This window comes from Castanea sativa, chromosome 4 (assembly GCF_040712315.1).
Source record: "Castanea sativa cultivar Marrone di Chiusa Pesio chromosome 4, ASM4071231v1".
Taxonomy (NCBI): domain Eukaryota; kingdom Viridiplantae; phylum Streptophyta; class Magnoliopsida; order Fagales; family Fagaceae; genus Castanea; species Castanea sativa.
The window spans coordinates 41,930,353-41,945,314 of record NC_134016.1 but is presented as its reverse complement, the minus strand read 5'-3'; the positions used below and the strand labels follow the sequence as shown (position 1 = coordinate 41,945,314).

Below are 14,962 nucleotides of genomic sequence, written 5' to 3'. Positions count from 1 at the left end.
ATATTAAAATCTATATCAACTTACCATTTAAAATTTGTTATAAAATTGTTATAAAAATATTGTAAACGTAACATTACTCAAGAAGGAAAGATATAAGTCATATGATAAACTTCTATGTGATCTACATGATGGAAGCAAGGAGGAAAAGGATCAACAACCTTGAAATCCCTTTTGGTTTACGAATTCGGAGATGTGTTAACTTTTTTTTTCATACCAAATATATATGACATCTATTAACAAAAAAGAAGAAAGAGACACTTAAACACACAAAAAATCCCAAAAATCGTCATCCTCATACTTATCTTTAAGCTTTTTTTGGGTTAAACAGAGAGGAGATTGAAGTAAAAGGAATGAGAGGGATAGGGTTTAATGAACCTTGTTTAGTTGTTTTTTAAAGAGAGAAGGATAGGGATTTGAAGGAGTTTGTTATACACTTATACTTGTTCCTCCTAGCCCCTGTTTGTAACTTCCCCAAATTGGAGGAATTTGTAAGGGGAGTCGAGGGGATGGGTCTCACTTTTATTAAAAACATTTAAATTGTCGATGTTATTCTTATGATGTCAATTTATATAAATTTTCTCAAAATTAGCATATAAAAGTCATAATTTTCAATTTATAATTTTGTGTGATTACTGTGGTTGAGATTTATGGGTCGAGCTGCCTCCTGCCACACTAAGGCCCAAAGGTTCTAGGTTGGAGAGTTGGGACCAATCCGATTGTAACTCACCTCAAACCGGCTTGTGCACAAACTAAGGCCCATTTGTTGAAGAACTTTGGTGACATGCCTGTGGTAGATGAAACTGTCACAAAAGTGTTACGGCAGATAAATATAATATAACAATAGTAAAGGAGACGTGCTTGCTGTTAGCCAAAATAAACTAAAGATACTCAATTAAGATAAAGAAAAAGAACATCACAACAGGAAACGCAATGTAAAAAGTGAAATGGCAAAGATAAAAGAGAAATAATACTGGTGCATAAATAGTAAAATCAAAGAAGAAATGGTTAGTCTGCCGTGCTCAGTTGCATTACGAAACTAAGATCAAGGAGGGAACCATTTCCTCAATGTAGATAACCTTGCAAGAAGGTCATGCTGTAGAAATTAATCTCTTTGAGAGAATGGGCCTGAATGATTTATGCCCCAAAGAAAATCCTAAATCCTTAACAGAGGGTAGACTTTTAGAGAGAGAGAAGAGATTAGCTTATAGGTGCATGCCTGCCATCTAACTCTTGCATACTCTCTCTGTTTTTCTTTGTAGCTTTCTTTTCCTAAGCTTTTGCTACTCTGTTTTCTACTCTCTTCTTTTCTTTTTACTTTCATGTTCTTGTTATTGTCGTTATATTGCTGTGATTATGATGATCGTGTTGATGATATTTACTGTGCACAGCGGAAACTCCTTATATACTGCCTACCGTGACTAGTTTTTATTATTTTACATTTTCACCACTTTTGTCTGAGTGTGAGTGTACTTCTAAACCATTTACTGGTTTGTCAGCTGCCTGGCGACCACCACTTACCTGTGCTGGCTGTGCCATACCCCATTTACCAGACAAAGAATTCTACTTTGTTTGCTTGTTAACCGTGGCATTCTTATCCGCAACTAGGTGGGCATTCTCTCTCTCATTATCCCTCATGGCATACACCTAGTGGTTCCAGCTCACCCTCCCTCTTTTGGGTAGCATGTCATCCTAGCAGGACATTTCCCTCAAAAGAGTTTGAGCGGGAGCCTTAGAATAGGATTCCCCCTTCTCCCCACCACCAGACCATACTCTCTTTTACCTCTGACCCATGGCCCACCACTTTTGTATTGGCTGGGTACAGGTTGGTGGTGCCTAAGCCTTGTGCGTGCTCCACTTCCGTGTGTGTCCAAAGCTTGTCTGCTGCTCATGTGTTTGCCATGGCCTGGATGCTCGCCTATGTGTCCTGCTGCTTATTCTTGGCTTCTTGTGGCATGAACTGATTTCTGAGCCCTCATTCTTTATAGCTTGCTTCCTATGAGGGTTGGACCTTGCTTGATTATGGGCTTTTCTCTTCTTACCCACTCCTTGTTTCTTCCATGGATTTACTAGCATTCCTGCCATGCCATTCTGTTATTCCTGCCATGGTAATATTTAATTCATACTTGCCGAGCCTCTTTTGGACCTGCTGTATGCTTTTCTTTTACTTAATTACAGTGACCTCGTATTGTCATTGGGTCTGCATTCATGCTATTTCGGGCTCTCTTGACCCAATTTTATTGCTTACGGGCTTCCTTGGCCCATTTCTTTCTCCTTGGGCATCCTCGGCCCATTTCTTTTCCTTGGACATCCTCAGCCCATTCTAATTCCGCATTCTCATGAGCTTTTGTTAACTCTTTTTGGGTTTCCTCGGCCCAAATTTCTGCATCCTTTTCCTCTAAGGGTTTATGGGCTTGCCATTACCCCTTTACTTACTTAATTCATTTGCTTTGGGCCTCTTTGGCCCATTCCTGCTTAGTTTTCATTTCTCATAGTGCCCATGGGTTTATTACTTCTTCCTTTGGGCTCTTTTAGGCCCGCTTGCTTCCTTTGAGGCCCGTTTATTATTTTCTAGGCGTATAACCCATTATTCCTGCCATTTAGACATAACGGCTTTTATCCTCCAATTTACTAACTCTTTTCTACCCATATTGTTGGGGCTTCTTCTGGCTATTGGGCTTTTTCTACCAAAATGCCCACCAACATTTATCCCCCTGAGCATATAAAGTGCTCTCGCGGTTCATATGCGAATAAAAGATTCTTTTTCTCTCTGTCTTTCCTTCTTCTTTTTCTTCGCGGGCTTTTTTCGAACAATGGGCCCCACTTTATTATTTTTCCTTCTTGCTATGAATAGTGTTGTCTTTTCGAATTTTCCAGTTTAGCAGTTATACTGAAACACAGCTCTCGCTTCATTAATGCTATGCCTTATCCGATGGGTGACCCATCACATCCTTTCGTGTCAGCGTTAATGACGTCAGTACTTAAAGAGATTCCTTTCATATTTCTAACACAAAACACTTTCTCTCTTTCCCTTTCTTCACCACATCTTCTCCCTCAAACACTTTCACCCATCTATTCCGATCAAACAATCGATCATGATGCCGGCGAGAGGCTAAGGTTCTTCCCGCCATAAAGGGAAAGAGATTGCCTCCAATGATCCTGCCAAGCAAGACGTCGGTGAAGAGGCTCCTTACTCCGAATCGAATCGTTCCGATGAGGAAGAAGTATGGCGCAAACCCGATAGTGAGTGTGCTCCCCTCATATACCTGTGGTATGACACCTATGCCCATTTTCCAAAAGTTTCCGGCGATTACACACCGGCGCTATCGGGCCGTGTGTGGCTTTCCCTTTACCTTCACCATACAGAAATTTCTTGGGCTCCATTGGCTTCTTCAATCCCTGATCTCGTTATCCACCAAGGTCTTCCACTCCCTGTGCCCATTCTCTTTGAGTTTGGGTCGAGTACCGCTTTGAGTTGGAAGGAATGGGTGGACACCGAATTGTCCGATAAGTGTTTTATGGAGGCGCTACAGCGGGCCGGTGTGCTAAAGGCCATTGTTTCATCAGTTGCTTGTCCAACTACAGGGACTTGTTCAACCTTCGTCATTTGGTCCGCCGGTGGTGCACTGCGACCCACACCTTCTTTCTTTCCTACGATGAGTACATCGTGACATTGGAGGATGTGGCAAACTAGTTGCTTCTACCTATCCTTGGTGATGTCGACCCTGGTGCCTTGCAACTTTCTCTAGAAGAAGAGGTCGTGAAGGCCGAGTTGAAGAAAGGGATGAGTGGCAACGCAAAATTATCACATTGGGTTGGGTCCTTCTCCAAGGCTTCCGTCGTTGCTCGTCATGCGACCTTCGTCACGTTTTGGCTTTATAACTTCATCTTTGGTTCCCACCCTCACTATGCTGTGAAGTCTTTGTATTTTCGGTTAGCCATTAAGATATCTGTTGGGGTGAGTCTGCCGTTGGCACCCACATTTCTGGGTCATTTATATGTTCAGTTAGATATCCTGCGGAGTGATGAGGAGCAAGCGGGTTCTTGCCATATAGTTACTTCTTCTGTTCATAGTACCATTTTGTAGCATCTGTTGTATGAGCGTTGTGCTAGGCACTTGGCAAAGTGTAGGCCTGTTCTTTTTGCCAAGGAGAGATACTAGTCGTGCCCGAGAGTTATTATTGATTTCTATGGTCGGTTTGCATTTGATTTTCCATTGGCTTTTCGTTGGGTTGGGTTGGGTTGAAGGCGCTTGGACATCCTGTCGTTGAGTTTTTTGATAAAGGAGTTGGGTTTTGTTGGAGAGCATATAGGAGTTTGGGTATGGGTTTTACATGTGCTGATTCTGTCATGGGTTCTTTTGTTGATACTGTTGGGACCATTACCCCATTGACTGGTTTTGATGAGAGGGGTATCACTTACTTGGTAGCCACCTGTCGTGGGTTCTTTTTACATTTCTTGTACCTTAGACACGCATTTTGATATTATTGGACAACGCTTAGTCTAGGCTTTTTCTAAGAAGGAAGTTGGGCCTGGAACTCCTCGGAATGGGCTCCAAACTACCATTCTGCTGCTGCCAATTTATGCACAAACATTGAGTCCAAAGTCCAAGGGAAGATGTTGCAAAGTGGGCTTATCCTCTATTTCTGCCGTAGAAGGAACTTTTTTCTAGTTTCTACCACAGGTCTGCTATGCAGTAAAATTGTCTACTGTGCAGTAAAGCTTTCTGCTGTGCAATAAAGCTTTCTGCTGTGCAATAAAGCTTTCTGCTATGCAGTAAAGTCTTCTATTGTGCAGTAAAGCCTTCTATTGTGCAGTAAATCTGTCTGCTGTGCATTAAAGCCTTCCACCGTCTGCTGTGCAATAAAACTTTCCGCTGTGCATTAAAACCTTCTGTAATGTGAATGACTACTCTTCATTTTTTATTGCAAAAATACTTTTCTACTTCCTGCACATAAATAAATCTAAAACCCAAAGAAAATACCAATCAAGCAAATATTAGCTTACATGGGTTAGCATATTCTCAAATATATACATACATATATTCGTAAACATACTTATGTGAATTCACATATATATCTACAAAATATATTATGCAGAACATGAGAAACAAGATATATGTGTCTATATATATATATATATATATATGTATGTATGTATGTATGTATATACACTTATGGCAGAATAATGATTAGTTTATGTTAATAGTAAAACACGTAATAACAAATAAAGAAGAAAACTTTGGCAGAAAAGGTTTAGCTAATATAATAGCTAAAACAGTAAATATAATAAAAATGTGCTACAGTAGAATAACTACTACAACAAGTAAAGATATCACAACAGGACAACTAATGTAGCAAATGTGATAAAAACGTGCTACAGCAGAACAACTAAATACAACAAATATAAGTCATAATGAGAGATCAAATATATTTGCAATCGAAATCAAGTATTGAATCTTCCCATAGAATAAGTAAACCAAGAAGGAACCCAAACTCCAACTTAAATAACCTTGCCATAAGCTTCTGCCATCAAAGTTGTGCATTTTGGAGAATAGACCTAAATGGCTAATAGTTATTACTTTGGGAGCCTTTAAAGAGTGGGTTTGCTAAGAGGGAGGGAAAATATGGTCTATTGATGCATGCCCCTATTCCTGCCGTGTTTTCTCTCTTCTTTTTACCACTTTCTTTCTTTCTCTTCGTTCTTTTTACTCTTAGTTTTTTACTACTCTCTTGCCGTGGGTTGTTTCCCCTTTGGTTTTTCCTTTTCTTGGGTCCTTCTCTCTAAGTGCCTCCCTTAGGTGCTTACTGCTCTCTTACCGTAGGTTCCCCCCTTAGGTGCTTCTCCATTTGGTCCCCCTTTCATCCATGGCTACCTCCTCCTTTTATAGTGAGCTAATTCAATGAGATTTCTCATTTTTACCCATTGGGCTTCACCAACTGTTTTTGGCTTGTTGTGGGCATCCTTTTAGGACTACTCACCAACCCATTAGTTGCCCCGACCACTGTCATTGCTCAGTACATGTTTGTTGCACCACTACTCATTTCACGACAAAATTTCCTTTTATTTGTTCTTGTTGTATACCTCTACCTCTAGGTTCAAATGGATAAGGATTAGACTACCTCACTACCTAGCTTTATGGCATGCATCAGATGGTCCCAACCATCTAGTACTTCTTTTGGTGGTGCCTGAGTTTTATGCGTACTCCACTTTCGTGTGTGCCCAAAGCTTGTCTGTTGCTCATTTGTTTTCCATGGCTTGGATGCTTGCCTGTGTGTTCTACCACTCATTCTTGGCTTCTTGAGGGCTGGGCCTTGCTTGATTATGGGCTTTTCTTTTCTTACCCAATCCTTGTTTCTTTCGTGGTTTTGCTAGCATTCTTGCCATGACATTCTATTATTTCTGCCGTGGTGTTATTTAATTTGTGCTTGCTGGACCTCTTTTGGGTCTGTTGTATGCTTTTCTTTTACTTAATTACAGTAACCCCGTATTGTCATTGGGGCTACATGCATGCTATTTCGGGCTCTTTTGACCTAATTCTATGGCTTACGGGATTCCTTGGCCCATTTCTTTCTCCTTGGGCATCCTTGGCCTATTTCTTTTCCTTAGGCATCCTTGGCCCATTCTAATTCCGCATTCTCATGGGCTTTTGCTAACTCTTTTTGGGTTTCCTTGGCCCAAATTTCCACATCATTTTCCTTTGGGGGTTTTGGGCTTGCCATTACCCCTTTACTTACTTAATTCATTTACTTCGGGTCTCTTTGACCCATTCCTACTTACTTTCCATTTCTCATAGTATCCATGGGTTTATTACTTCTTCCTCTGGGCTCTTTTAGGCCCGCTTGCTTCCTTTGAGGCTTGTTTATTATTTTCTAGGCCTATAACCCATTATTCCTGCCATTTGGACATAATGACTTTTTTCCTCCAACTTACTAACTCTTTTCTACCCATATTGTTGGGGTTTCTTCTTGCTATTGTGCATTTTCTGCCAAAATGCCCATCAACAATTACTCTTCTCCATTTTTCTCTCCCGACTTAAATTTTAAAATACCCAAATAAGTGGAAGATATAATTATTTCCTGCCACTCTTCTCCCCTCTCCTTTCCTTACCCTTTACAAACTTCCAAACACAATGTTAATCTTTCTCCTAAATGGATAAGGCCGTAGGGGTGTTCACCAAACCGCATAAACCGCACAAACCGCAAAAATCACACCAAAACCGCCCGCAAAATGACATAACCGCACCGCACCGCAAGTAATTTCGCACCGCACCTTCTCTATATATTAATATTTTTAATAGTAAATATATTATTAATAGTTTAATAACCCTAATTAAAAAAAAAGTTTCATAATTCTAGCAAGTGTTAATTAGGAAAGCCAGCCCAAAATAAAGAAAAACTAGCTCAATAGTTTAAAACTTGGACTAAAACAAAGGGAAAAATTAGTTTTGGGCTGGGTAGAAAAAAACCCAAAATTTGAAAAATATATCAACTTCAAATCATTCAAACTGCATCTTATTCACCGCACCGTATATGTGACCGCAAAAATGAGGTGTGGTGCGGTTATGGTTTTGGCTAAACTTTAAACCGCACCGCACCACACTGCACCGCACATGTGACCGCAAAAATAAGGTGCGGTGCAGTTATGGTTTTAGTTAAACCGCATCGCAAAGTGCGGTGCTAAAAATAGGGGTGTCAATTTGGGTTAGCATGTCGGGTTCGTATCGTGTCGAGGTAGGAGTATTCGACTAAATGACTCAACTCTAACCCGACCCATTTAATAATCGTGTCATGATCCTTCAACCCTAACCCAACCTGTTAATAAAGTGGGTTGACTTGACCCAACCCATTTGACACGCTTAATAAACGAGTCGTGTTGGGTTGACACGAATGTAACACAACCCATTTCAAACTGCATAATATTAAATATAACATCCATCTAGAAATAATTTTTGTTTTCATCCCAACAAGTAGTGCATACACTTTAAGTCTTCAACCCACATTCAAAATAATATAGTTCAACAAAAATATAACATTCATTTAGAAATAAATTATTTACACTCCAAAAGAAGTGTATACACTTCAACCCAAATTTAAAATAACATAGTTTAACAAAAATAAAATAACATATTTCAACAAAAATATAATATCCTTGGAACTCGCCAAATGCTAAGTATCAATCTTAAAAGAATTTGAGTAAACAGTAGACTAATCCTGACTATGACCACAATTATCATCCATAGATTCTTTGTTGATGTCCAAATTCATAACATCTTCCACAAGCTCATCCAATTTCATTTGTGCAAGTTCTATGCCAACAAAAAGTATTAGTAGTTCTAGGGTCTGTAAAGTTTCAATTTTCAATTATATCTCTTGTAAATTTTTGTAATTACTCACTTTTCTTTTTAAATTTAAAATATCTGTTGGATATAAAAGGTATTTGACAAATCTAAAATAAAATAAATATTTATTTGTTCTACGAGTTAAACGGGTTGTGTTAAGTGGGTCATTTTGGGTTGACACAAATAAATTGGCGTGTCAAATGTATATACTGCGGGTTACGCGGGTTGACCCGCTTATGACACGTTTCTTATCATGTCGCTTTCGAGTCGACCCGTTTATGACCCAAACATATTAAGGCCCAACCCTAACCCGAAAAAGCCCGTGTCGGGTTTGTGTTGTGTTCACGGGTTGAGTCGAATGTTGACACCCCTAACTAAAAATAACCCAAAACCGTATCGCACCCCCATAAGGGAGTTCTCTAGACACATAGGGATTCACTTTTTTTTTTTTTTTTTATGGGAGGTAGGGATTCACATTGTCCTTAACACTTGAATCACAAGAGGTGTGACTTATTACTAACTCTTTTGTACTAATGTTTAATACTTTAATTAATGCTATTATATTCCTTTGCACCCAATATTTTTTTTGTGGGGTGCTCTAATCTGGAGGGGCAAATTAATTATTTTTTTAATGTACTTTTAGCTTTTAAGGAAAAAAGTTTATCAATGAGGAAGTCCAACACTGGCAACACACCTATAAATATAATAATGAAAATGAAAGGCGTCCCATCAGTACTCAAAATTGATTATAAAAAAAATCAGTACTCAAAATTAATTATCATAGTCTTTGTAAAAAAGGCAAAGGAGCAAAGCCAGCCGTCTTTTTGGGTTGTCCATCATCAACCTCCATTTCCCATTGTCCAGATGCGGGCCACATGCTTTGCCAAGAGGCTAAAAAGAGTAAATAGTAACTAGTCTTCATGCATGCGCGCACGCGTGTTTAGATGCCCTTTTATTTTTGGTAAAATTTAATAATTTATATTAATTTTAATTTTAATATTTAGTACAGAAAACATAATACTCATTGCATATTTAAGTTTTTTTATAATTGAAAAATGTAGTAATTTTAAATTATAATTGATGTAAATTATTAAAATTTAACAAAAAAATAGTAACTTTTTAACGTAGGTTTCTAAAGTAAAAAAAAAAAAAAAATAACGTGGGTTTAAAAAAAAATTTTTTTTTTTGGCCAATTAAAAAAAAAAAAGAGAGAAAAGTTAAAACGTGAAGTTTGTTTCTGAATAAGTGGGTTAGTGGGAGAGTAATTCTATTTTGTAGGCAATGTTTTAATGAAAGTTAAAAATGTATTTTTATTTTGTTGTTCTTTAGTTTTGTTCTTTAGGTATTTTGGACAAAAAAAATCCAGTTCAAACAGAGAAAATCCATTAAATAGTAGTATAGATACTATACCGACTTGTGGAGGTGATATCTTGTGGATTACAATCGGTATACCCGGTGCAATTACCCGCTCTCCTATTCACAAAGGTTTTTTTTAAAAAAAAAATTTTCTTCTTTTTTTTAACTTTCAATCTAAGTTATTAAAAGCCGTTGCATTAGGTGGTATTACGCCGAATCTTAAGGTATATTTTGTAATCAGGTTATATGCAAACGTTCATAATATGTAGGCTCCATATATTGATGAGACTCATAAATTCTGAGCATTTTGTTGTATTTAACGGCCAGAAACACAGTATTCTTTTTCCTATGTACAATTGTCCCCAAGTCTCCACTCTTCCAATAAATATAATAGGCAAGCCATCAACTACGTAATATCCAAGTTTTCATCATTGGAGACCTATTGAACTATGCAATTATCATCTCATGTGCGATGATAAATTTGATAGGGTAATTGTTTTTTACTCTTTTACTTTTTACCTTTCTAAATTTTTGCATCTCACATAGATATGGTAATTGCATGGTGCAATAGACCACCAGATCCAAAATTCTTCATTCTTAATCAACACTTATGTTGTTCTTTTGCTAGAGTGGTGATTTTTTTCCTTTTTTTATTATATCTTTTTCTTATGAAAAATGTTAAAACTATTTTTAATTTTATTATTAAAAAAAAACTTAAAAATTGAAATCATAATAAATTTTATAAAAACTTTTTTGTTTTGTGTTTAAAAATTGACACATCACAATGTAAGGTTTGTTTAATAAAATTTGTATTATTCTTAACATTACTTTGTTTAAAAATAGCAATTGAACTATTGAGCTAGAAACTCTCTAAAGGGTCTCTTAATGGGCAAAAAATATCTTATGGGAGTGAGTCACATACTGTGACGGTGGTTTTATGAAACCGTCTCTTAATGGGTTTTGTTTCGCATTGCAATAGAGGGAATTGATTGGATGTTGGTTTTATACGAGCCTAAGTTACTTAAAAGGTTTTTGGGTAAGTTTGGTATATATATATATATATATATATATATATATATATATATATATATAAAGGTCTTCATCTACGCTTCTCATCTCACTTGAGGGGGAAAAATTAAAGAATTATTGAGGCAATGACTCCTCTACACCTCTGATGTGATAGGGTAACCAATAATTATCTTATTTATTCGATATATTCATCGTTCCTTTAGTAACAAATGGATTTAGGAACTCACGTATTAATCCAGAAAATAAAGTTACAAATATCATATCTTCTTGTTGTTAATAATTACGTATGATGTTTTTTTTTATTTATTATTTATACAAGATAGAAATTCTACTTTAGTCTAATTTAAGTGTATATGTGTGTGAAAATTCTTACCTGGAGACTTGAACTTTAGCATTTACTCCCATATCTTATAAGCACTTATACTTGTGGAATGACCATCGCACCAAAAGTTGCGGCGGTGATTTTTTGCTTTAATATATCTTATATCATGCTCCCTGTCTGCAATTTCAGTTGCCGACTTGCAGTCCCGCGTTATATCACCATAGAACAAGCAGACAGGTTATAATTAATGCGGCTATCTGGACATGCTTTTGAAAATTTGGACCAGAAAAAAATTAACTTTAGGAACAGTAGTTGTTGCACTTGCAGAGGAGAACTTTATTTTTTTGGTTTTCTAGCTGTGTTAATTTTCTAGCTGACGCGGTAATGCTTTTATAGCAGGCACTTGTAGCTGTTCCGTACAGAGCACACTGCACTAGTTTTAAGTTTTAACTAGTGGGTCACTATGAGCCAAAAGCAAAGCATTCTATTTTGTTTTTCTCCTCCACGATTGGGGAGTAATTACTTACTCTATTATTCTTACTGGAAGCTTAATATAATTCACAAAAAACAAAACCGTAGATTCCTATATTATCTTGGACTATTACAAACCAGCTTAGCCTTTTGATATTTGTGTCACATTGAGACATGTTCAAAAACCTTAGATTATGCTCTGTGTTTTCCACTAATGATTTGAAACCCGATGCTGTGGTTCACTGAAACCGAACCACTTCCAGCCCACTAGTAACTAATTTATGCTCTTGATTTCCTAAACACGTACACCTTTTGGCTACCATTTCCCATAATTTACTCTACTCATTACTCGCATATTAATGTATCAAATCTTTATTAATTGAGAGAGAGAGAGAGAGAGAGAGAGAGATTGGTGTTTATTTTAAAATTTTAATGAGCCCATTTCAATCCTCTTTATAAAACCCGATCACATTCTAATGATAGCATAATCTAGTCTTTGATATAAGACTAAATGGCCATAATATCTTCATTTTTGTTTTTATATTATTTTTCAGGTACTTTAAAGTTACCGACATCCTTTATAATGAATAATTTTTTTTTAGTTTTTCACTTCATTCTCAATCAATTAAAATAAGTTACTTCTTCTCAAAAAAAAAACCTCACAATAAGTTACATGTTTATTAGCTTTTTATATATAAATATTTTAGACTTTTTAGTTACTTTATATATCTAAAAAAATGCGAAAAATGAAATATGAAGTGGATGATTTTTATTTTCTTTGTACTAATGGATTAATTAATGGTATATGAAAAAAGGAAAAAACAAAAACAAAAACAAAAACAAAAACGAAAGTAAATTTCCGAATTGCTTTTCCTATGCTTGGAAAACCAAAAGCAGACAAGTTTCGGAAAAGAGAAGGAATCTCTATATATGCTCGCAACAAACCAACACACTCTCTCTCTCTCTCTCTTTCCTTTACAGCCACACACACACAATGGAAAGACAAATCAATAGGACTAGTTTTCTCATCTTCTTCTTGTTCTTATTACTCTCACATTTCAATGTAAGTATATCTAAGCATCTTCTTGTTTTTGGCTTTACATTACAAAAAATCTCTTACACTCTCTATCCTATCTACCTATAGCATGAACCTTCTTGTGTTAATTTGTCTGATATATGCAGGTTTCTCATGCCGAGACAACAACAACAACAACAACACCTGAATCAGTCACACCAATCTCTTCACTCCAAGTCCAAGCCAACCCTTTCACTCCTAAAGCCTCTCTCATCCGCTATTGGAACAATCACATCTCAAACACTCTCCCAAAACCACAATTCCTTCTCTCCAAGGCCTCACCACTCAATGCTCAAGACTCTGCCTTTTTCACAAACCTCGCTTCCCAAAACTCACTCTCCTCCCACTTCAACTCCTTTTGTTCCTTAGCCAATTTGTACTGTCCTTTCGAAAATCAAGCAACAACCCAAGTCTCTAACCCCACCAAAGACTCAAACTTTGCTGCCTACTCCAACAAACACTTCGAAAACTATGGTTCCTCCAAGCAAACAGGATTCGACTCGTTCAAGAACTACTCAGATGGGTTAAACAACCTCAATGACTCGTTCAAAAAATACAGCAGATCCTCAACGAGTCACAATGAAACATTCACAAACTACGCAAACAACGGCAATGTAGCTAACACCAACTTCACCAGCTACGCCTCCGCAGCCACTGGTGGCTCCGGCGAGTTCAACAACTACGACAAACTCGTCAACGTGCCCAATCTCCAATTCAGTTTATATAACTCGGACTCCAACAATCACAAACTCACTTTCTCAACCTATAGCGACGACACCAACTCGGGCTCTCAATCTTTCACCATCTACAACAAGAATGGACACTCCACACCTAGCGAGTTCAACAATTACGACGACAATTCCAACACCATTGCTTCAACTTTCACAAGCTACGGCGATTCAGGTAAAGGTGCAAACGACTCGTTTAAAGTATATGGTCAATCAGGCAATAACCCACATAACAATTTCAAGGGCTACGGCAATGGTGGGAGCTCAGGGATCGATAGCTTTCAAAGCTATAGATATAAAGCAAATGTGGGTTACAATTCTTTTCAATCTTATGCTAGGAATTCAAATTCCGGGAAAGTGAATTTTGCAAACTACGGAAAATCATTTAACCATGGAAATGACACATTTAAAGAGTATGGTAAAGGCACAGCTAATCGTGGTACGTCAATAGGATTCAGATCTTATAGCATGGACCGCACATTCAAAGAGTACACGTTAAAGGGTGTCACATTTTCTGAGTACAACAATTTTAGCACTATAACACAGAGTACTATTGGTTCTGTACGTGATAGTGGCAGTTCTGTAAATAGATGGGTGGAACCGGGCAAGTTTTTCAGGGAGTCTATGTTGAAGCAGGGAAATGTAATGGTGATGCCAGACATTAGTGATAAAATGCCCAAAAGGTCATTTCTGCCCCGGGGTATTTTGTCAAAATTACCATTTTCAACCTTGCGTTTGTCGGAGATCGCGAGGATTTTTCACGCGCGGGAGGGCTCGGCTATGGGGCGCGTGTTGGCCAACGCGCTGGCTGAGTGCGAGAGGGGTCCGAGCCAGGGTGAGACCAAGAGGTGCGTGGGCTCGGTGGAGGACATGATAGACTTTGCAGTCATGGTTTTGGGCCACAATGTGGTGGTGAGGAGCACCGAAAATGTGAGTGGGTCAAAGCAAAATGTGATGATTGGGTCAGTCAAAGGGATCAACGGCGGAGAAGTGACCAAATCAGTGTCTTGCCATCAGAGCCTGTACCCTTACCTACTGTATTATTGTCACTCTGTGCCGAAAGTTAGAGTCTATGAGGCTGACATTCTTGATGTGAAGAGCAAGGCTAAGATCAACCATGGTGTTGCCATCTGTCACCTTGACACGTCAGCATGGGGCCCAGAGCATGGGGCCTCCGTAGCACTGGGGTCCAGCCCAGGACAAATTGAGGTGTGCCATTGGATCTTTGAGAATGACATGACATGGACCATTGCTGATTGATTTATTAGGTTTCACATTTTTATAAAAAGTTTGATGATAGCATTAATCTCATTAGGCCTATCTTGGTGTGAATTGGCACTTTTTATGTTTTGTTTTGATGTTCTTTAATTTATCACTTCAATAATATAGTAATTATATTTGGTTGACCAAAACCCATTAAAAAAAATTTGTATGCCAATTTTTATATAATTTTCAATTTCATACTCTTTGTCAATTTTAATGCTCAACAATTAAGACCACCGGCCATTGGTTATAAATATCTTAAAGACTGTAACAAGGTCAATGCCATTTTGCCATAGGTCTTTTTACAAGAATTATTGTACACGGTTAGGTTTATACTTTATACACTTTTACTCCCTAACTGTCTTCGTCCTTCCTCTTTG

General features: G+C 37.7%; 1 protein-coding gene across 1 annotated transcript; it reads left to right on the top strand.

The window, feature by feature from the left end:
* Window positions 1-12,442: 12,442 nt before the first annotated feature.
* LOC142630511 (polygalacturonase 1 beta-like protein 2) lies at window positions 12,443-14,745 on the top strand. The gene is made up of 2 exons (XM_075804506.1): window positions 12,443-12,579; window positions 12,699-14,745. The coding sequence occupies exons 1-2, from the start codon at window positions 12,511-12,513 to the stop codon at window positions 14,577-14,579; spliced, it is 1,950 nt and encodes a 649-aa protein (XP_075660621.1). The 5' UTR covers window positions 12,443-12,510; the 3' UTR covers window positions 14,580-14,745.
* Window positions 14,746-14,962: the final 217 nt, after the last annotated feature.

Coding starts and splice junctions, on each gene's coding strand:
- LOC142630511 (XM_075804506.1), top strand. CDS start 12,511: ATGGAAAGACAAATCAATAGGACTAGTTTTCTCATCTTCTTCTTGTTC. Junction 12,580..12,698: donor TATTACTCTCACATTTCAAT/GTAAGTATATCT, acceptor TGATATATGCAG/GTTTCTCATGCCGAGACAAC.